Raw genomic sequence first — 22,776 nt, 5'->3', positions numbered from 1 at the left:
GGAGATACGTCCACGCCGCTCTTACAACTGATCCGCTCCGGTAGAAATGACGGCAGCGGAGAATGGAGCTCAACGGTATCTTCTGATTTTCGATCGGACGAAAATCCATCACAAAACTGAGGAGAGAGGGAGAGAGAATGAGAGGAGAGAGAAAGATTACAGGGGGGGTCTCCTACGCAGCTTCAACCTGAAGACGTCTCCTGAAGCTTCAAAAGAAGCTTCAGGTGGGTGAACTATAATAATAATAATAATAATAATAATAATAATAATAATAATAATAATAATAATATTCAATTAATAATAATAATATTTTTTATTAATAAAAAATAAAAATAAATTTTAATTATTATTATTTTTTTTTATAAATTCGATTAATTAATTAATTAATTATTATTTTTTTTGGGAATTACCCCACTAATGTTGTATAGCCCTTTTTGGGGTTATTACAGAGATAAACTGGCTTTGATTTAATGTTGGCCAGTCGACCGAGACATTCCCAGGTCGACCAAACCTACGATCTATATATTGTTTTTAGCGCTAGAAAGCTCATTCTTTCACACCTTGCTTGAGAACAAATGCTCGTTTTCCCTTTGTTCGTGCCCTTTTCCTAAACCCTCATCCTTGATAGCCAAAATCCATCACCTAATCCATATTTCACAATGCCAAGGGCCGATAAACACATAGACATTTAGGAAATGTGGAATAGAAATAAAGTTGTTGTTAACAACATATTTGCATATTTACTAACTTTTCCATAAGTAATGAGAATCATGAACCTAAATCTAGGATAGAAATGTCGATATAGAAGTGATTGGCCAAAATGGAAAGAGGCTATCACATCAGAATTAAACTCTCTATTTAAAAGATAAGTTTTTGGACCTGTAGTCCAGACACTAGAAGATGTCCAACCTGTTAGGTACAAAGGGGTATTTGTGCGCAAGCGAAATGAAAATAATAAAATTACTAAATATAAAGTAAGGCTTGTGGGACAAGGTTTCTCATAGAAAACCAGAATTGATTTTGAAGAGACATATTCTCCCATAATAGATGGAATTACTTTCATATTCTTAATTGGGCCAGCAGTCACTGAAAAACTGAGTATGCGTCTTATGGATGTAGTAACAACATACCTATATGGATTGTTGGATAGTAAAATTTATGTAAAAATTCCTAAAGGATTTAAATTTCCTAAAGCAAAGCTCAAAAATTTATATTCAATTAAACTCCGACGTTCTTTATATGGATTAAAGTAATCAGAACGCATGTGGTACAATCGATTAACTGATGCATGTGGTATAATCAATTAACTAAGTACCTTGTGAAAGAAGGATTCAAAACTGATCCAATTTTTCCATGTGTTTTTATTAAAAGATCAAAATCAAGATTTGCTATAATTGCTGTTTATTTTAATGATTTGATTTAGTTGGGACTCCTCATGCATAAATGATTGGTTAACAATATTGAGGATAGTTAGCCAATCAGCACCTCTAATGGAACTCATTTATAACATGATTATCAAAATTATGTTTGTGCACCTCCCTATTAATTTTTTCTAAAATTTTATTTTTATTTTTAGATTTTGCTTTGCTTTTATTAAGCTTATCTTTTGTAGTTTTGATACTAGTAGGCTCGACAAGGCTTAAGTCTTTAACTACCAACAATAATATTTATAACCTAACTAAGCCCAAGTTCAGTAGAACAAGGAATGAGTCGGGTGTCGAACTTCAGGGACTTAGTGTAGTTGTTTACCAGTTCTAGCCTAATTTACTACGCTTTGTATAAAAGGAAAAAGATGAGATTTTTGAATTGTTTTTTATTAACTACGAAAGCAAGTAAATTATGTTAACACTACTCCTAGAAAGCAAGTCTCAAATCATGAATCCAACTTAGGTTGTTGTTCACGATAGCTATATTCGGTCAGCTATCCGTACTAGGTTAGATGGTTAAGTGAACCATTCGAATGACATAGGGTAGCAAAGATGCACCAATCGTACGACGCATAATTGGGAACTAGGGTATACCCTATCCAGCGAGCACAAAATCACCCTAAAGGAACCATAACCTATTACGTATAAGCGACTAAATCCCTAACTACGCTATCCTATCCCTTAGGGTTTCATCACAATTAGAGAAGTAAATATGCATGGAAATTGAAGACAGGGTATTTAAATTGTAGAATTGAAATCAAAGAAGAGTAAAGAAACACATATTGAAAACGACATTAATTGCAGCTCGAAGGCCTATCACTAGCAATCAGGATTACAATCGAAACTAGCTAATCTACGCGACATCATTTAGAACTTGAAAGTTGTCACAGGCCTTCAAAGAATCTGAACACGAACTAGATATGGAATTGAAAGGAATGTTATAAATCCTAATCTAAATGGCACCCAAAGACACTCTAGGCTTCTCACTAACCAAAGAGGGGCCAAAGGGAAACCCTAATCACATATTCAAATCAGGAAAGTTTGGCAGAAATCTCACGAAGAAGATTGCTAGGCCCAAAAACTGTCGACCAGGTCGCACCCTAGTCTTCCCTTGGTTGAGGCTCTCAAGAATTCCAGGGTTCAATCTTGGGGCTTCCTTGACCTGGTCGCGCCTAAAGGATCACCTGGTCGTGCCCTTGGTTGAAACTCTCAGGATTTCTGCTTCGATCAATCTTATGCTCAGCGACCTGGTCGCCCCTCAGGGTCTCTTGGTTGTGCCATTGGTCCAACCTATCTCTGCAAAAGCTTCATTATTTTTAACTTTCTTGTTAGAATTTAACTGATTGAGAATAGATAGATCATGTATATAAAAAGAATAAAACTTCATTGTCGTACCATCTCAAAGATCTTACCCAACTCAGTTTTTTTTGTATTCTCTTCTCTTTCCAATTCCATTAATACATCATTAGAAATTCTAAATTATCATTCACAAAAACTATAGAAAAATAACGATATTGAAAAAAATTTGCTTGGTCTTGAAATTTATGGCAGTTAAAAAAGCAATGGGAGGTTAATTTCATCATTAAACATAGTTAAACAACCCCCAACATTAAAAATAAATAAATAATGTATTGCATAAATTCCTGTAAATAAGTTTCGCGTACACACTTAGTTGCAACAATGCATTTTTGATATCATTTCACCCAAAGCCACTAGTGTTTGGTCCTTGTATGGAACATATATGTGAAGCCACTAGTATTTGGTCCTTGTATGGAACATATCATGGACAATTTTGAATTTTCAAATCAATGTTCTTATTCTTGATTTAAAGGGAGGATCAAGCATCAAACTAAAATTTGGTGAAGTAACTACAAGGATCATTTCAAGTGCAACGTAATAACTAAGTTGAAGCCTAAGCCAACATTTTTCCAACATTGTGCAAATCAAGAATCTCAACTAATTTATCATCTTCATCTTTGATTCACAATTTTCTTTTTATTTTTATTACGACCTCAAGTGTCCTTTTAAGGCCATAAAATTGAAAAGAATAAAATATTAAAAAATAAAATAAAACATTCTATTCTATTTTGCATACCAAGGACATGACATAAAAATGTTGTTGTAAGGCACATATCTTTTCTCTTTCTTCACTTATGAAATGACATTCTTTAAAATCAATTGTCAAGGTATGGTCATCGGTCTTGATCTTTTGAGGATATGTTGCCTAGACTATTTGATTTTTAGAAATGTAGTGCTTGGAATGTTGAATGTGTATATATGGGAGCACTCGAGAATCCTGCATAAGAGAGATCTTGGGCTCCCTAGGAATACAAGTTGCTAAAAACAATAGTATTAAGTTCATATTTCTCCCTAAGGCAAATTTGGATTCCCATAAGAATCTAATTTCATAGGAAAAAAAAAAAAAAAAATCCCAACACCATTGCTTTTGGACATAATTGCCCCTACTCATTCAAAAATGTGTACCTTTCTCGAAAATTTTAAAATTACATAACCTCTTTTGAAATTTGACCAAAAAAAAACCCCTCTTGGCATTCACAAAAAGTAAAGTTGGGAGATGTTTAAGTTTCCCAAAATTTAAATGTTAAGTGAAGTATTTTTGAAACCTTTGGAAAGATCCACATATTTTTGTTAAATCTTAGAAGTGGTTTGCATGATTTTGAAATATTAATGTCATTTTGTCAAACTATAGGAAAGGTCGATGTCTTTTATCCTTATTATTAAAAGTGTAATTTAAAATTATTAAAATTATAATATGTACATTATTTATGGAATCTTGAAAAAAAAATTAAGTATATGTAATTGTCATTGTTGACTCTATGAGTCAAATCCTATTTTGATAATGACAAATTACTTGGTATTTGATCTATGCATTGAGAGTGTGAACAAGAACATTATTTAACATGCACGGAAGTTGAGGAAGTCATGGAAGCCATGAGGATTAAAGAATATACAACCAAACACAATTCATGGAACTAAAAGAGTAGAAGAATGGAGACGCAAGCATCAAGCTCAAGATAGTCATGAGAATAAGTATTTAAATTTCATCATATTTGCATATTTTGTATGATATAGCTAGAAGCTCAAAATCATACCTTACACTGACCTTAGGACACATGCATATCATGAAGAATTTATTTAAAAAAGTCTAAGTTAAACAGAATTTTGGAGGCAAATTTTTAGAGGCCACGTTGATGAACGCATGAAGGCCATTCGGCGACGAACACCTTGTTCTCGTTGACGAGAAAATACCAAGAGCACAAATATTTCAGACAAATCTCTCATCGACGAACTCACGTTCACTTCGACGAACGAGAATTTAACACTAATCGACGAAGGTGTCCTCTTGTCGACGAATGTCGAGCATAGAACTTCAGTTCAGTAGGGATACGCGTGGAATTTCATTAAGATAAAATGATCAAATGGTTGGAATTAAACCTAGGGTCGAGAACACATATAAAATTAACCTAAGAACTCTAGTGCCTCACTTTTTGAATATATCTTGAGAGCGTTAGGCGAAAATTCTCCACGGGCCTGCATTCCAACTTCTATACATCAAGTTTTGGGCATTCTCTTTCAAGAGTCAAGAGCTTTCACTCATAACTTACTGCAACGTTTCATTCATCTTGAGGTTTGAGGTTTGGTAAAAGTATTTTACACATTTAAATCTTATTTTTTGTTTTCCCTTAACTCATAAAATTTTTATATATTACTTGGGAACAAAAATAACAATCCGAATATTTTATTCACTAATTGAATATACATACTTGAGAAAAAAATTGATTGAACTAAACTCTTTGAGATATTCTTGAATATATTAATCGTTCTAAGATTGACTACTACAAAAACTATTTGATTGCTCAATTTGAGAGTGTTTTAAATATATATATATATATATATATATATATATATATATGTGTGTGTGTGTGTGTGTGTGTGTGTGTGTGTGAGAAATATTTGGAATATTTCAAGTCGTATTTTTATTCAAAGAGTTAATCTTGCAAATTACTTGATAGTTGGAACCTAGATCTGAGTGCTACTAAAGATTATTTTTACGAGGATCATATCTTGATTTTCCTGCATCAAGTGTATTGGTTTGAAACCCTAAAATTTCCAAAGTGTTTATTTATAAGAAATTAATTTTTCAGAGATATTATCTTGAAGGTAATTTTGTGAAGCATATCATACATATAACAATTTTATCATTACATACATACTGAGCTTCAAGTTTTATCATATGAATATGTATTAGGGATTTCTATTGTACTCATCAGCTTGTGTAGAAGTATTATTGAGTTTTTGCAGAATAGTTATATTATAATCATGGTTCGGGTTGTGAACCAGATTTGAGGAGAAAGCTATATCTCTTGTAAGTAGTGAATTAGGAGGAAGTTGTACCTCTTGTAAGCAACGGATTGTAAGGCAAGCTCTGTCTCGGTTAAAGGAGCAGAGATTTAGTGGAATCCTTGAGTGGGTTGCTCAAGGTGAAGACGTAGGTCGGGTTGGCTGAACCTCGTAAAAATTATATTTGCCTTCTCTCTTCCCTTATTCCTTTTAATTTCCACAATGCATTTCATTACCTATCTTACATGTGTGTATGTTGAATAACCTTACAAGCACTTGCTAATTAATTGGGTATAATTGAATATAAAATTATTGGATTGAATTAATTTCAATCCCTCATGATTGTTTGTGTTAAAATCTTAAAATAGGGACTGATTAATGAAGTGAAATTTAATATTTTGAAAATACCCAATTCACCACCCCCTCTTGGGATTACACCTGAATTCACAGTCATCCTATTTTTAGGTATAAGATAATTGCAAAATTGATTCCAAAAGGTGATCGAGAATACTCCTACGTGTGACAGCTATTTATTGGGATGATCACATTCAAATATTGAATGAAAGATAGTGCTACAAAAGCCCCCAAGGCATGAGCATAGTGGAAAGGTGTTGGCATTCCAGTGCGGGGATCGAGTGTTCGATCCTCGGTGAATACGCTCAGTGATCAATTAATGGCTATGCTAGAGATTGATCCTGACACGTGTTCTAGAGACAAATTTGACAAATGCCTAACCGTCGCATGAAAGCTGTAACCGGATCCGATTAACTTGACCAACGAACTAGGGGGACGACCGCCAACCTGTGAGTTTGGTGCCGCATTTGGGGGTCCGAAGAGTGTCTCGTCAATGGCTGGAGTTCTCACAATAATAATAAAAAAAGATAGTGGTACAAAAGGGATACATAGGTGAAAAATATCATGATTCAACTGGAAGGTCTATTGCAACTATGCATGGGTCTATTGTTCTGATTTTTTTTTTAAATAATATTAAATCGTGTACTTTATAGTTGCGACAAGGTCATTAGAGATTGGACGTGAGAACCTGTCAGGGTCTCACATTGGATATGTACTGGAAAGATCTTGGACATATAAGGATGGTCTAAACTCCAACAATGTGAGGCGCATTTTATTAGACAAACACGTGAGGTCAGTGGACCAAAGCAGACAATGTCTCATCAAAGTTGGGACTAAGACTATTGCATTTGGTATCAAAGCTACCCTAAGGGTACTAATATCATGTGGGTGGATCTTACACAGAGGTGTAAGCCACTTTGACAAGAGCGTGGATGTGTACTCGGGAGATCTTGAGTTTATAAGGATGATTTGGACTCCAACTATGTAAGACACAAGATAGAAAAGTCTATCACGATCCCACATCCAAATTGCACTAGGAAGATCTTGGGATTATAAGGATGATTCAAACTTCAACTATATGAAACGTCTTTTATAGGACACTCGTAAAGTCAACGAGTCAAAGTGGGCAATATCTCGCTTGAATTGGATCTAGGACCATTACACGTAGCATGTTTGATTTATGAAATAAAATAAAATAAATAAAAATTAAATATAAAATATAAAAATCAAATAATAAATTTGATTCTATTTCGTTCTTTCCATACACACCGATGTAAGTTAGCTGTGGTCCGGCAAAAATTCAAGTGCCATTAAAGCATGAAAAATTGTTGGGGGGTCTGACAACAAATGTGCAGGTACTATCAAGTTTTAGACCCCAATGAGGACCACAGCTCAAGTCAGATCAACTTTGAAACACTCGCCAAAACATCGTGTGCTTACACACTGTGACCACCTTTCCCTCTTTTCTCTCTCTCGGCACAAAGTTTGAGGATCGAGCACTCAATCTATCAGTTCCAATAATCAGCCCACAGCCCATGATAAGTCATACAAATGTTCATCAGGTCGAACCTCCTGCCAATAGCTTTTTTTGGAGTCCATTCTAATGTACAAAATCCAGCTAAAGGCCTCTAAAAAAGTGGGACATTCTAATTACATCTGAACTCTCGAGAACAGATCTTCCCTCTGTTCAGCATTCCAGGAGATTCCTTAGGTATTAGAACTTTCCATGTTTATTCGGTAAACTGCTCGAGTCTCATTACATGCTTCTGTGGCTTTTGAAGAGGAGCCCAAAACAAAAGCTACTGGTATAAGAGGTTATATGCTGGCAGATCTTGTATCCGGTGGACGTCTTCTAAAGAAAGCTCCCTCTCTAATTGCGTCCGTGTTACTTGTAAAACCTCCTGCAGGAATGGAAACAGTGTTGGTGAGAATCTGCAGCAAGAACAAAACTCAGCCAACTACTTCAATTATAAGTTCAATAATTAAAGAAAAATGTAAGAATTACAATACAAGCTGTGAAAATAGGGGTGAAGCCAATAGAAACGACAAATTCAGAAATCTGGAAATGCAGGAATGAACAACAAAGGCATAAAGAAACCGCAAGTTAAAGCTAACCAATAGGCATTCAAAGTATGCGTGCTTATTTTATAACGTCCAACTTCAACACAAATTTTATTTTATTTTCTTGAAAGGCCATCATTGAATAGCATACAAATCAGGTGCTACATTCCACTTATTTGACGGTAAACAAATTTAAACATTCTGTCGTTTGAGGTTATATATCTCCAGTAAGCTTACTCGTAAAGATACTGCACAGAACAAGTCTGTTAGACTGTGATTTAGAAGTATTAACAAGTGAGAAAAAACAAAGGATAAAAAAAAAAAAAGTTAAGTTAGCTTGTTTTTTATTAGCGTTTCAATGTCCATGTGCCATGGTGCAAACAGAGATTTCCCATGCCATTTTCAGGATTGGCATTTTTTGGACAGGGCAGGAGCCTTAGACTCTGCTTTTAATTGCTGAGAAACCCAAGGAAAAGAAACAAACATTTTTATGTAGGTTTTTCTCACAAAATGAAATGGTCAACTTGAAGCCAGAATGCTGGAATAGGCATAACTTTAGACAAAAATAATGAAAAGGTGTTGATGCACGACCTATGTCCTTGCACAGAAGCGATATAAACCCTAATAACTCAAAAACTCAATTCATAGTATTCAACTTTGAATAAAAAATTTCTTGTAAGTATATACTTAATAGCCTGGCATGCTTGGTAATCATGGATTAAAATAAGGAAACCTATAAACTACAAAACCACTTACCCAATAGCTCGCAAAGATCTAATAATTTAAGACCTAATAAAAACACTTGGAAAGTATCAAGAAAATAGAAAAAAGTTCCAGCAATACATTGGAATTGAATAATTAATTCTGAATGCCTTAATCTTGCTCATACATGATCTCTTGGCATCCTCTATCACGTATCTTGCTCAGCTTTTGATGAAAAAGTATAAAAGATAATTATAAAAGATTTTTCTCTTTTATTTTCCTTCCCTTGCACAGCAACTATAAAATTTCCACTTTTCTTTTTGGAAATATGTTGTGATATCCTATTTTTGAACATGAAACACAATTATTCATTATCATTGCTCACACCAGCCGATTTCTCTCAACAGAAACCCAATTGGGAAAAATATCTTGTTCAGCTTTTGTGCTAATTAATAAATAATAATTTACACAGAAAAGAACATCACTTTAATATATATATAAACAAACAGCACTCAAATAAAGCATTAATGGAAAAAATAAGGCATGGTTCTTATCAAGAATTTTAGTTCCAAGTGTGTTTGTGTGTGATTGCAAGGAAGAGAGAGAGAGAGAGAGAGAGAGAGAGATCACATTAAATTCCATGTAAGAAGCATGCATGGCAAGCCATTGAGCATCCATCATCTCGAAAGCTATGCAATATAGCACATCAAAAGCTTCTTCATCTTCTGCACTTATAAAAATGTCATGAATAAAGTAAGGACAGGTTCAAAATTGGAAGTAACTTAAGCTTAAAATACTGAAGCAGTGTAATAACCATTACTTTTACCTCCTAATAATTTGATGAAATTGAATCCTGGAACACACCTTGGTTTTGCTGCAAAAGAGACGAAAAGAAAGAAATAATTTTTTGTTTAAAATCCTGTGTGGCAACTTATATGTTCATTTAAACTAGACAAAGTTGCTGGTAGCAATAACCATAAGGGTGCATTTGGTCGTGGAGAAGTGGAGAGAACAAAAGAGAAAAGAAATGGCTTCTCTTTTGTTCACATGAAGAGGGGAGAAGAGAAAAACAAGTGGAAAGGGGGCAGACAACCTTCTTTTCTTCCCAGATAAGAGAGACCTGGAGAGAAAAGAAGAAAAACCAACTCATAACCTTGCGAAATGATAATTATGCCCCTCAAAAAATAAAAAATAATAATAAAAAAATCCCTACAATCACAAAATCTTTTGTATGTTAATTATTATTATTTTATATAGTTTGATTATTTCGAAAGAATGTGGCCAATGAGAAAATAGTGATTCTACAGCTCAATGTGCATATAGGTTTGTTATGAAATTAGTGGGGTATATGCAAATGGATTAATCTAAAAAAAAGTTGTATTTCTTTTTTTCTTTTAATGTAAAAAAACTTTTATTATATATATTATCATTGTCTTATCATCTTGAACTTTTCTTACAAGAGTAATGTTGTAAAATGATCATATATGATTTCTTTTCCTCCTCTCCCACTAGTTGAACCAAACAGGGAAAAAAAAGATTTCTTCACGTTTCTATCATGTTGAACCAAACATACACAAGAAATTAGTTTGTCTTCCCTTATCTCCTATTAACTTTTTCTTCTCTTCATTCCATTTTTCCGTACCCAAATGCATGCTAAGAATAATTCACATTGAAAAACTAATTGAAGCACCCTCATAGAAAGGAAACAACAAAACCAAGCCTTATTCCCACTAAGTGGGGTCGGCTATATGAATCATTTTCCGCCAATTTATGCGATCATGGACCATTTCTTTTGATAGATTCAAGGATATTAAATCCTTACTCACTATCTCCTCCCAAGTTATTTTTGGTCTACCCCTACCCCTTCTACTGCCCTCTACAGTAATTAAGTCACTCTTCCTCACAGGTGCACTTTAAGACCTACGTTGCAAGTGTCCATACCATCTAAGTCGTCCCTCCTTTATCTTATCTTCTATAGGAGCTACACCTAACTTACCACGAATATGTTCATTCCTTAATTTATCTTTCAATGTTATACCACTCATCCATCTAAGCATCCTTATCTCGGCAACTTTTACTTTTTGAATATTATGTTTCTTCGTCGCCCAACATTCCGATCCATATAGCATAGCTGGTCTTATAGCTGTCTTATAAAACTTCCCTTTCAATTTTAAGGGTATTCTACGATCACATAGCACACTTAAAGCACTTCTCCATTTTACCCAATCTGCTTTAACTTTATGCATTACATCATCTTCAATTTCTCCTTCAGCTTGCATAATAGATCCAAGGTATCGAAATCTGCAGGTGCTATTTATTTCTTCATCATCAAGTTTAACTTTGTCTCCAATATTCCTCCTATCATTACTAAAATTACATTTCATATATTCTGTTTTATTTTTACTTATCTTAAAGCCTCTAGATTCCAAAGCTTCTCTCCATAATTCTAACTCAGCCTCTACTTCATCCCTAGTTTCGTCAATTAATACAATATCATTTGCAAATAACATACACCATGGAACCTCCTTTTGAATACTCTTAGTCAATTGGTCCATCACTAAAGCAAAAAGATAAGGACTCAAAGCAAATCCTTGATGTACACCTATGGTAATTGGAAATTCTCTAGTTTCTCCATCTATAGTCCTTACACTAGTCATTACTCCATCGTACATATCCTTAATGACATCGGTATACCTACAACATACACCCTTTTTTTCTAAAACCCACCATAGAACTTCCCTAGGTATCCTATTATATGCTTTCTTAAGGTCAATAAATATCATATGCAAGTCCCTCTTCTTTTCCCTAAACTTTTCCATTAATCTTCTTAAAAGATAAATAGCTTCTGTGGTAGATCTCCCAAGCATAAAACCAAATTGATTTTCTGAGATTTTCGTTTCTAACCTTAATCTTTGTTCAACTACTCTTTCCCATAGTTTCATCGTATGACTCATAAGTTTAATTCCACGATAGTTATTACAATTTTGAATATTTCCTTTATTTTTGTATATAGGTATTAAAGAGCTTTTCCTCCATTCATCTGGCATTTTCTTAGTTTTTACAATTGTATTAAATAAATTAGTTAACCATATAATTCTGTTTTCACCCAAGCATTTCCAAACTTCAATTGGGATGTTATCTGGTCCCATAGCTTTCCCGTTTTTTTATCTTTTTTAGTGCAAACTTAACTTCGTTAACTCTAATTTTGCGAATAAATCTTATATTTTTAGTCTTTTCCTCATTTGATAATTCTAAGTTTAAGCCTTCTATTTGGTTTTCGTTAAACAACTTACTAAAGTAACTTTGTCATCTTTCTTTAATATCTTCGTCCTTAACCGAGACAATATCATCATCACTTTTTATACATTTTACATTTCCTAAGTCCTTGCTCTTCCTTTCTCTAACTTTAGCAAGTTTAAATATATCTCTTTCCCCTTCTTTTGTACCTAATCTATCATACAAACTATTAAATGATCTATATTTAGCTTCACTAACGACCTTTTTTACATCTTTTCTTGCCTCCTTATATTTTTCAAAGTTATCTCTGTTTCTACATTTTTGTCACGTTTTATACCAAATTCTTTTTGTCTTTATGATTTTTTATACATCTTTATCCCACCATCAACTTTCTTTGCTATTCGAGAATCTTCCCCTTGATTCACCTAAAATCTCTTTTACTCTCTTTTTAATAGAGCAAGCTAATCCATTCCGAAGAGTAATAGTATCTATCCCATCCTCTGAGGTCCAATCCCCATCTTTGATCATTTTATCTTTAAATTTTATTATATTTTCTCCTTTTAGGTTCCACCATCTAGTTTTCCTACACTGGTTTATTTTATCCTTTTTCTTTCATTTTTTAATGCATATATCTAACACTAAGACTCTATGTTGTGTGGTTAAATTTTCACCTGGAATAACTTTACAATCTTTGCATGATAAACGATCTACCCTCCTAGTTAAAAAAAAATCTATTTGACTTCTATTTTGTCCACTTTTAAAGGTTATTAAGTGTTCTTCTCTCTTTTTAAAGCAAGTATTCATTATACTAAAATCATATGACATAGCAAAGTCTAAGATCATCTCCCCAGACTCATTTTTGTCTCCATATCCATATCCTCTATGTATCCTCTCATAATTTTTATTATCTCTTCCAACGTGTCCATTCAGATCTCCTCCTATAAATATTTTCTCAGTCCCCGGTATGCCTTGTATAATACTATCCATATCTTCCCAAAATAGTCTCTTAAGATTTTCTGCTAAACCAACTTGAGGAGCATAAGTACTAATGATATTTATTATCTCTTGTCCTAATACCATCTTAATTTTTATAATTCTATCCCTTATTCTAGTTACATCCACAACACTATCTTTTAAGTTTTTGTCTATAATAATGCCGACTCCATTCTTATGTTTTTCTTTTCCAGTGTACCAAAGTTTAAATCCTGATTTATCGATTTCTCTAGCTTTCTCCCCCACCCACTTAGTTTCTTAAAGGCAAATTATATTAGTTCTTCTTCTAATCATTGTATCCACAATTTCCATGCTTTTACCCGTAAGTGTCCCTATATTCCAAGTTGCTAATCTAATCCTAGTTTCCTGAACTAACGTCTTTACCTGCCCACGTCCCGAATGATGCAGGAACCCTCGCATATTTGACACCGTACCCGGGTGCCAACACGGCGCGTCGCTTCAGGGCGATGACCTAGCCCACCCTCGCCCAATTTTCGCTATACCCGGGTAGTTCAAGTGCAACACGTCGCTCGTAGGGGATGCCCCAGCAAATATTCGGTAAGGATTCATATCATAGTGATCTGAATCATATGCATGCATGGAGATACACATTCATCACATGGTGTTCAAATGCTTTGCGATTGACTGACATGGTACGGAATATTATTTAGTTCATGAACAAACCTGAATATAAATCCAACATCTGAATCAACATGAATGATACATTAATGCCTGCAACAGCAAATGGATATTCCCATGTTGCCCGTTTCCCATCTTGCTTGAACAATAACCTATGAAAAGAAGCCTTCATTTTTGATTTTTATAGAATTAGTTCTAACTCATATTCGTGCAAATTCATCATAAGGAAAGCAGTGAAACAGTAATCAGAAGTACTAAAGGGAAAGAAACAAGACAAACAGGAAAAAACAGTTATTAAGTGACACTATGCAAAGCAGTCACAACTTAATAGAAGTCATACCGGATAAGTCCTGGCAAAAAATAGCAAATTCTCGAGCGAAATAAAACCACAGCCCCTGGGGAGGAAAGGAAGTCATGATGAGAAAATATTTTTAATTTTAAAAGCAGCAAGGAGTTACATGTATGAAGCTATACTCATGTTTTTTTTTTTTTTCCTAGAAAAAATTATTCATATGTAATTGATCGTCGAATATTTTTCTTTTGTTTCCAAGGTATTAACATCATTTGTGACCAAATTCTTTTATATTTAGGTAATGCGGTAAGGTTGTTGCCGTGTGACCTAGAGGTCATAGGTTCGAGGCATGGAAGCAGCCTCTTGCAAAAATGCAAGGTAAGCCTACGTACTATAGACCCATTGTGGTCTGCCCCTTCCCTGGACCCCGCATACGTGGGAGCTTTGTGCACCGGGCTGCCCTTTTTTTTTTTTTTTTAAGTGTTTGGGAGCATGGATTTCAGGGCTTAGATTTCCATTTGTGTGGATTTCAAAGAAACTCAATACAATTTTTATATTACTTTTTTTTCCAAATCCACAGAAATTCAAATCCAAGCCCCGAAATTCATGCTCCCAAACGGAGGTGCTTTTGGACAAGGCAGGCCCAAGCTATGAAATTGATCCTCCAAAAAGGAGCCATTACTAGAGCAAAGCTATTAACTCAAACACAAATAAACAAAAACAAATCATGATAAACATCCCATCATATTCTAAAAATATTCTATATAGATGCCGAAGTTGTTTCTGTTTTCATGAAAAACAAAAATGGGCACTTGAAGTACTATGAAGAAACAGAATGCAACTTGAGAACTTTTTCCAGGGTAATGTCCTCTAAATGACGATGACTAGACTTAAATATTGATTAATAACTAATTTGTTATCAATCCATTATTGCCTTTCACTAATATCAATCCACATTACACTGGAACCCCATTCCCCCACCTCCCGCAAAACAAGTTTAAAATAGAAATCCATCCTGTGCGCTTTAAAAATATTCCTGATCATTAACAGATGGAAAGGTGCAAGCTGGAACAGTGCCTTAAAAAAGCTCAAGGTGCTATTAAAGCACCAAGATCCCTTATCACCTGAGGGCCCTAGGAGCCACCTAGGAGCTCACCTGCATAAAATGAGTTACTTTTTTTAAAAAATTTTTATCAAAAAGTAGTAATAATGTTTCACAGAATGTTTACATCACTACTAATTATCATCATTGAATGAAGTTTATCATTGAAAAATGCATCCATACATCCAATATGAACTACGAACACAAGCTGCATGTCATCCAATAAAGGTTATCATTCAAAATATAAGTTCATGAACCACAATAAGCAAATAAAAGAGGGAGAAAAGAAAGATAAAACAAAGATACTGACTGGCTATATAAGAGAAAGAAAGAGAATGAAAATAAAAAAAATTCAATACTTTCACAAGCTTTCTAATGACTACTGTCTGCTTTTTGTTGTCTTCTTCTACTATTACTACCTAGTTCATCTTGTTCTAATATTCTTCTATAATTACTTTCTAGTTTATCTTGTTATTTGGAGAATAATGAAAGTATAATCAGCTGCTATTGTTTTTTTTATTCCTTCAAACAAGAGGCTGCTGCTATACTTGAATCACTTCTTATATTTGAGATGAAAGAATTTTCTTTCTGATCCTTCCTTTCTCTAATGGTTTCAAAAAGGAATAGCATGCAAATTAAGAAAACAATAGGAAAGAAAATGAGGCAAGTGCCTCAAGCGCCCATTGTGCAGTCCAGGTGCTCACTTAGGCAGTGCCATGTCTATATAGGCATCACCTGACCTAGGTAAGCTACTCTTTCCATGCCTTGAATCATCTGAGGACCTAGGCAACCCAGACCAGTGTTTTAAAAAAAAACTGAACTAGAATGTAAAATAAACCAGCATTTGAAATCTCAGAATTTTACCTAAAGTCGGTTGATGGGTTAGGGCCTTGCCACCCCATTTCTTTCCATTGCTCAGAGATCAAACCTTTTAGAACAACATTGGGGAAGGCAGCCTGCCATAATGCTCTAAGAGCTTCCTATGAATAAGAAAAAGAAATCAACTGTATTAAGATGGTTACAAACAGTTGAAACAGAACAAAATTTTGCTGAAAGTAATGATCAAGCACAAAAGAAGAAAGAAAAAGATTTACTATATAGAATAGAAATTGTATCTATATTTTCTATGTGATGCATATATGTAATAATGCAAGCAAGTATAGACTCCTGCATATAAGAAATTTTTTTTTTTTTTTTTTTATGTTATACACATGCATGATACAACAAATGAATGAGGTGCACATAATAACGGTCAAAAAAGTCATTCATGAGACTGAATTCAAGCATGTCAACAAAACAAAGGAAAGATGATACTCATAACAGAGAGTTGCGGTTAAGTATGCTTCTAACAAATTCTTACTAAAGCCAACAAAAATAAAGAAACAAATTCTGCATTAGAACAAAGGAGCATACTTGATGATCAGGGCGAGTCTCATCAAAAGGTACATGTAAGCGTTCCTGAAGCCTTTGAAGTCTTTGCTCCTGGTAAGATAAAATAATGAACCTATAGTTAGTGTTATGAGGCTAAAAATAAGGCATACGATAGAGCAATCAATAAAACAAAGTTCCCAACACTCATTCAATATGATGACTTCTAAAGGAAGAAGATAAGAACCAAACGGATTATTGAAGGGAAAATAAGGTCTGTATACATAATAATAGATTCATGAATCTAAAGACAATACAGCCAACTTACACACAAAAGAGCAGGCAAAAATACATTTACCTGAATACGGCTAAAAGAGTTGTCAATGATACTGTCATTTCCATGGCGTTTATTGCTAGAACGGCTAAAGAATCCTCCTATCCATGATCGTGATCCAACCATAGCATTAGCTACAACCATTAAATACTGATCAGGAAAATAAAGAATTTTTGTTAAATTTAATCATTCATATGTTAATCATGCTAAAATATATTAAAGAAGTAAGAAGGCATGCAAATTGAACTAAGAAGCATACAAAGGAGTTCCTCACTATACAACTAGTCCCAGGATACACTGACTACTAAGACTGATGACGAAATGTAAAAATAATGTGTTTTATCTGTTTCTTACAACAGAGTTCCACAGATACAGACATGCAAGTCATTAATGCATATGTGCATGAATGTATGCCAGGACCCAGGAGTACACAGTGGGTACTGAAACAGAGGACAAAAAGCATGTTTTATCTGTGTTTCTTAGAAGATAGTTCCACTGAACCAAGCCGCTAATGCATTCATGCATGACCATATGCCAGGAACTAAAAAATATAAATATATTTTAAATTTTAAAAAAGAAAAAAAAAAGAGTTATGTAATTAAGAAGATGTATTTAAATCATAAGAACCCTGAAATGATCAAAATGGAAATAAAATTTGTGCAATGATCTTTCACTCTTTTGATAATTTTTTTTAAAGGTATAAATAAAAGCATAATAGTTAGACCATTAAAACTGTTCTTTTCTAAACACAAAGGAACACAAGCTGTCCCTTTTTTTTTTGTATATTTTTTATCTAGAGAACTACCAACAAGCAAGCATACATATAAAGCCAATAAATTATATAATGTCATTGGAAGCCAAATAGATACCACCGCAGACAAACAGCTCAATACTAACTTTCTTCAAAAATGAAATAGCATTGCCTGCAGCCTTTAAGTTGACCACAGAATATTTGTATTATTTTAATAATATTTATATCCTCACATCTATGTCTAGTGGAGTTTGCCTTGAAAAATGGAGTTGGCTGAGAGGAAACTACGCCAGCAACAAAAATCATTATGCCTATAAAATACCATTATAAATCATAATATATCTTCTAGATAAACATTGATTAGTATGCAGAACACTAGATTTCTTTCATTCCAAAAAGAAAATATGGAAAGAATTTTCTTTATTATCAACAATAATAATTTAAAATATACATGAAAAGAAATCAGTCGAGTCAATAAAGTCAATATATGTTGCAAAAAGCATATATTACAAACAGAATCTCAAATTAAGGGACTAGACTTGGAGAATGTCAAATTACTAAATTTTTTCTTCATTTTAAAATATAAGCATCAAATAACTGTGGGGAATACAGTAAATTCTACTCACTAAAACATTGAGCTAACTGCGAAATTACGTGAGGAGAATTATGTGACCATGCCAACTCTTCACCATCATCTTGTCTCCAATAAACGTCATCCTCATCAACCTACATTTGGAAGCACCATTCAGTACAAGATAATTTCTGAACATAAGGCAGTGTCTGTCAAAATGAATGAAGAAACTAGTTTCAATTTCTCAATTAAACTATCTAAATTTGTGTTGAATCAATAACAGAAAGTCAATTACCCACTTCCTCAACCTGATCACTCACCCCAACCAAATGAAAATGATGATAAGGGTGAGTCTATAGTAGCAAGCACTAGATCTTTTAACTCTGTTTTTTTCAGCTTGGGGCTGCTTGTCAACAATGTGAATTGAAGGCCAAAGCCATCGTCCACAGAAACATAATGGAGAAAATTGAGCTCATTTCATAAATATAGTGATTCTAGTGAACTTAACTCCTGAAACAGAAGGAACTATGCAGAGCATCATATAGCAACCACGAACCATTTGAACAATGTGAGACACAAGATACATCTCAAATGTGAACAAAACGCCACGTAAGAATAAACCACGAAGAAAACAAGCAATTTCCAGGGGCAGTATCCATTTTCACATAACAGAGTCAGTCCAACCACGAGTTACAAAAGAAATTTTAAGAAAAACAAAAACAAAAACGCTGCGTGCATACACATAATTTCAGTTAATGACCATTCCTGGGAAGCACTAATTGTACTTCACCCAAACTCCTAGAATTCAACATTGATAAAAATTTAATTTTTGAGAGAGAGGAAAAAAGAGTTGAGGTATTGGGGTTTTACTCTGCGAATTGAAGAGCAAGAAGGAATGCATTGTCGACGCCTTAATCTCATCAGGAGCAAAAACAAAGACGAGAATTTTTCACCCCTTTTAACCAAAAGAGAAAAGGAATCAACACAAAAACCCAAACGAGAGGGGGGAAAAAAAGATGACATACAAATGATTGCACCAACTCATGCTCTGCTCCTATAATTCAACCTCCCATCATTCCATTTTCTCTCTCAACCCAATGGCACAAATAAAGAGAGAGAGAGAGAGAGAGAGAGAGAGAGAGAGAGAGAGAGAAGAAATGAAAAAAAATAAAATAAAAATGATACAGGTACATAGACAGAAACAGTGAAGAGAGATTACACAAGGAAAATGGATAACAGCGCAATCAAAGGTTTTCTTTTGAATTAACTTTATACATATTGTAGAAAAGGCACCTGCATCACTGTATTGTGAAAAATAACGAAAAGGTGGAAAAAAGAAATCCCAGATCATACATCTAGTCTCCATGTCATACAAGACAAAAAGCATCTCTGTCCGGTCCTCTACACATAAAAAGGCAGAGAGAGAGGGGAAAAAAAGCATTAAAAATTAAGAAATGTACCTGTTATGTATGCCATGGGACAAAAGAATCTGGTGTCGTTTCTTTTATGATATAGGTGGGGGCCCCTTTGACTTGGCCACAACTGAACTGATGATACACACAGAAGAAGAAGAAGAAGAAGAAGAAGAAGAAGAAGAATTGGAGAAGAAGAAGAAAGAAGGGGACAGATTGAAAAAGGAAAGAGAAAATGGGGCATGTGAGCTTGAGCATATGGTGGGTTCATGGAGGCGAATTGAGATGGGGGTGGGAACCTGAAAGGCTCGCGGAGCATATTCAACGGATGGTTAGAAGGAAATGGGATACGCCTTTCTGTCCATTCTCCATATTTCCATGCATAACCAAACAATTTGCTTGAAGCCCGCCTATTCCGCTGCCCTCACAGACGCCCCCCTCTCTTTGTCAAGAGGCCTCTTTTTGCATCTGTCTCCAGTCACAAAACTCGTTACTCTTCACCACCTATGTAAGATCCTCTCCAAGTTGAAATTTATTTCCCCTTCTCTTCGGTTTTTTCCTAGTCCGAATGTTCTCGTGATCTGTCTGGCTTTGCAGATTGAGGGTTTCCTTTTTTCTTTTTTCATTTTTTAAAATTGACAATAGAACATATCTTCCACTTAAAAATTTTCATAACCTTCTCATGAATTTTTGACAAAATGATAAAAAATTCACTTGAAATTTTAAATTTTTTTATTAATTTTTCCTAAAATTTAATTAGAAGATATCCATTGGGAGTAAATACACACTACTAAATATTTACCAAATTCATGTAACTTGCCAAGGTTTCAATTTTCTAATCGAGTCATGTAACTCGACAAAGTGCAACAATATCTTCTTTCTATAAACATTCCTTACTCGCATCTTTGAGCCCCACGCTAGCAATTTTTCTATTATTTCTCTTTTTTCTTTTTTAATCTTTTTTGTTAGTTGATTATGCATCACCAAGTAACCCCCTTACTAAAATCCCCTTTCCATCTCCAAGAACTCCCAATTCTATAGCTTGGGCACCAACTCCCCAAAATCTTTAATGGGTATTGAAACGACTCACACCACACATGTCGCCATTATAGCGCAATCCAAGCATTCATTCATATATTACCAATTTCATTATCTTCGCTAACCTTTGATTTTCCCAAACATATCAACATCATTGGAGAGGACGAAGCCAATTATAAAGTTTTGGTTCATCATGGTATTCACTTGTTGAGAATTCCACTTGTAAGTTTGTCTCACATAAAAATAAATAAATAAAAATAAAAATTAAGTAGATGATGGATGTTTATCTGCACAGTTGGACCCAAGACCTAAAGATTTAAGCTTTTAGGTTCATTTGTGCTCACCCAACTTGCTCATGAGAACTCCCTCGATCCTAACAAGTGATATTGTTGGGCTTTTTTAGCCTTATCCCATTTTGATAATGACAAACCAATGCATCCTAATTGTGCTTTAAGTATGTTCACAGAAATGACATTCTCAAGTAAGCACAATGATTGAGGATCTTTGTACGTATACTTCTAAATAAATTTGGTGTGAAGTTCAAACTTGACCTTAGTTGGACTTTAGGCACACAAGTTTTTTATGGAAAATCATTTTCAAAGACTTAAAATATTTTCAAAAATGAAAATGCAAAAGGTATTGCAAATTTCAAGCAATTAGGGTGACCAGATCCTTAATTCGGGTGACCAAAAATCGCACGAAATCAACCTTGGAAAATCACCTCAATCCGGGTGACTAGATCCTTAATCTGGGAGACCAAAAATCGTGAATTGGAAAGTCGCCAACAATCTGGGCGATCGAATCCCAATCCGGTCGACCAAATCTCTCGGGTAAAGACAAAAATGCTGTAAAACGGTCAGATTTTCAAAAATAAAATATACATAAACTTGCCCAATAGTTATATAATGACTATAACTCAACCTTGCCTATAAATACAAGGCCTCTAGAGTTATTCAAAGGTTGATTGATTATTGATTCACTTTGAGAATATCATTTACATCATTTGTTCTCTCACACTAATATTTCTCAAAAAGCCCTAGAGAGCACCTTGCTTCTCCTTTGAGCTTCAAATCAACTTTGTTTGGGAGTGTATTAGAGTTGTGTTTCTATTTGTAATCATAAGCTCTATTGAGGAGCACTTATTGTACACCTTTTATTCATCATTCAACAATGACTGTTCGGGTGTGAATCGTGTCAAGCAAGGGGATATTGCTTGAGGTTGTGTAAAGGTTTCTCCGCCTAAGTGAAAGGAGAGTTTGTAAAGACGTCTTCACCGAGTGAAGGAGAGATCTAGGAGTGTTAGTGAAATCCTCAAGTGGATTTCTTGAGGCAAGGACGTAGGCTTGAATCGCCGAACCTTGTAAACTCTTAGTGTCTCTTTCTCTTTCCCTATATTCTTTTATTTCTACACATCTACATTTATATATTATGATATTGTTTTTACATATTTTGAACACAAGCGTTATCTTAGTTGTTGTTTAAATATTTGATTACAATTTTAAAATAGCCAATTCACCCCCTCATCTTGGGATTGCACCAATTCTAACAATTGGTATCAGAACACGGTTATAATTAGCCTAAACATTTTTATATAAAGATCATATGGCATAAGTTGGTGTATCCCCTTTTGGTGAGGGTCAATCCTCTACACGGTCTCCAATCTTTTGTGGTGTAAACTATACTTTTTGGAAACAAAGAATGAGAGTCTTCATTCAAACCATGGATTGGAGTGCGTGGAGAGTCATTGTCCAAGGATACTATGTACCTTTGAAAATTATTGAAAATAAAGATGTTCCTACATCCAAAGATGAAATGAATGAAAATGATATGAAGTTAATGCAAATAAATTCTAGCGCTATGAATGCTTTATATTGTGCTTTAGATGTAAATGAAATCAATAGAATCATGGCTTGCAAAAGCGCTAAAGAGATTTGAGATAAATTAGAAATTACATATGAGGGCACTAAAGATGTTAAAGATAGTCGCATTGACATGCTCACGAGTGAATACGAAACTTTTAAAATGATTCCCAATGAATCTATATCCTCTATATACACTAGGTTCACACATATTACTAATTCTCTTAATGCACTTGGGAAAACTTTTCCTACTTATGAGCTGATAAGGAAGGTG

General features: G+C 34.3%; 1 protein-coding gene across 4 annotated transcripts; it reads right to left on the bottom strand.

The window, feature by feature from the left end:
* Positions 1–7,345: 7,345 nt before the first annotated feature.
* On the bottom strand, positions 7,346–19,608 carry LOC131148765 (uncharacterized). 4 transcript variants are annotated; one of them, XM_058098680.1, is made up of 10 exons: positions 19,487–19,608; positions 18,249–18,348; positions 16,896–17,005; positions 16,583–16,651; positions 16,034–16,149; positions 14,116–14,170; positions 13,821–13,941; positions 9,733–9,780; positions 9,537–9,631; positions 7,346–8,044 (listed from the first exon to the last, which is right to left on the bottom strand). In XM_058098680.1, exons 1-10 carry the CDS (start codon positions 19,490–19,492, stop codon positions 7,943–7,945), a joined length of 822 nt encoding a protein of 273 aa, XP_057954663.1. In that variant the 5' UTR covers positions 19,493–19,608; the 3' UTR covers positions 7,346–7,942. The 4 variants fall into 4 exon arrangements, 3 of the variants coding, with proteins under 3 accessions (XP_057954663.1, XP_057954664.1, XP_057954662.1); XM_058098681.1 differs by having other exon boundaries at positions 19,413–19,531; XM_058098679.1 differs by lacking the exon at positions 19,487–19,608 and adding an exon at positions 19,064–19,269.
* Positions 19,609–22,776: the final 3,168 nt, after the last annotated feature.

This window comes from Malania oleifera, chromosome 2, assembly GCF_029873635.1.
Source record: "Malania oleifera isolate guangnan ecotype guangnan chromosome 2, ASM2987363v1, whole genome shotgun sequence".
NCBI classification, from domain to species: Eukaryota; Viridiplantae; Streptophyta; class Magnoliopsida; order Santalales; family Ximeniaceae; genus Malania; species Malania oleifera.
This window is presented reverse-complemented; position numbering and strand designations above follow the sequence as displayed.

Excerpts from the sequence above, each read along its gene's own strand:
- LOC131148765 (XM_058098679.1), bottom strand. The coding sequence starts at position 19,216 with ATGTCATCTTTTTTTCCCCCCTCTCGTTTGGGTTTTTGTGTTGATTCC. Across the intron at positions 17,006-18,248 it reads GCAGTTAGCTCAATGTTTTA|CTAATGCTATGGTTGGATCA; the intron begins GTGAGTAGAATT and ends TAATGGTTGTAG. Across the intron at positions 8,045-9,536 it reads CTTCTTACATGGAATTTAAT|GAGGTTTTACAAGTAACACG; the intron begins GTGATCTCTCTC and ends CCATTCCTGCAG.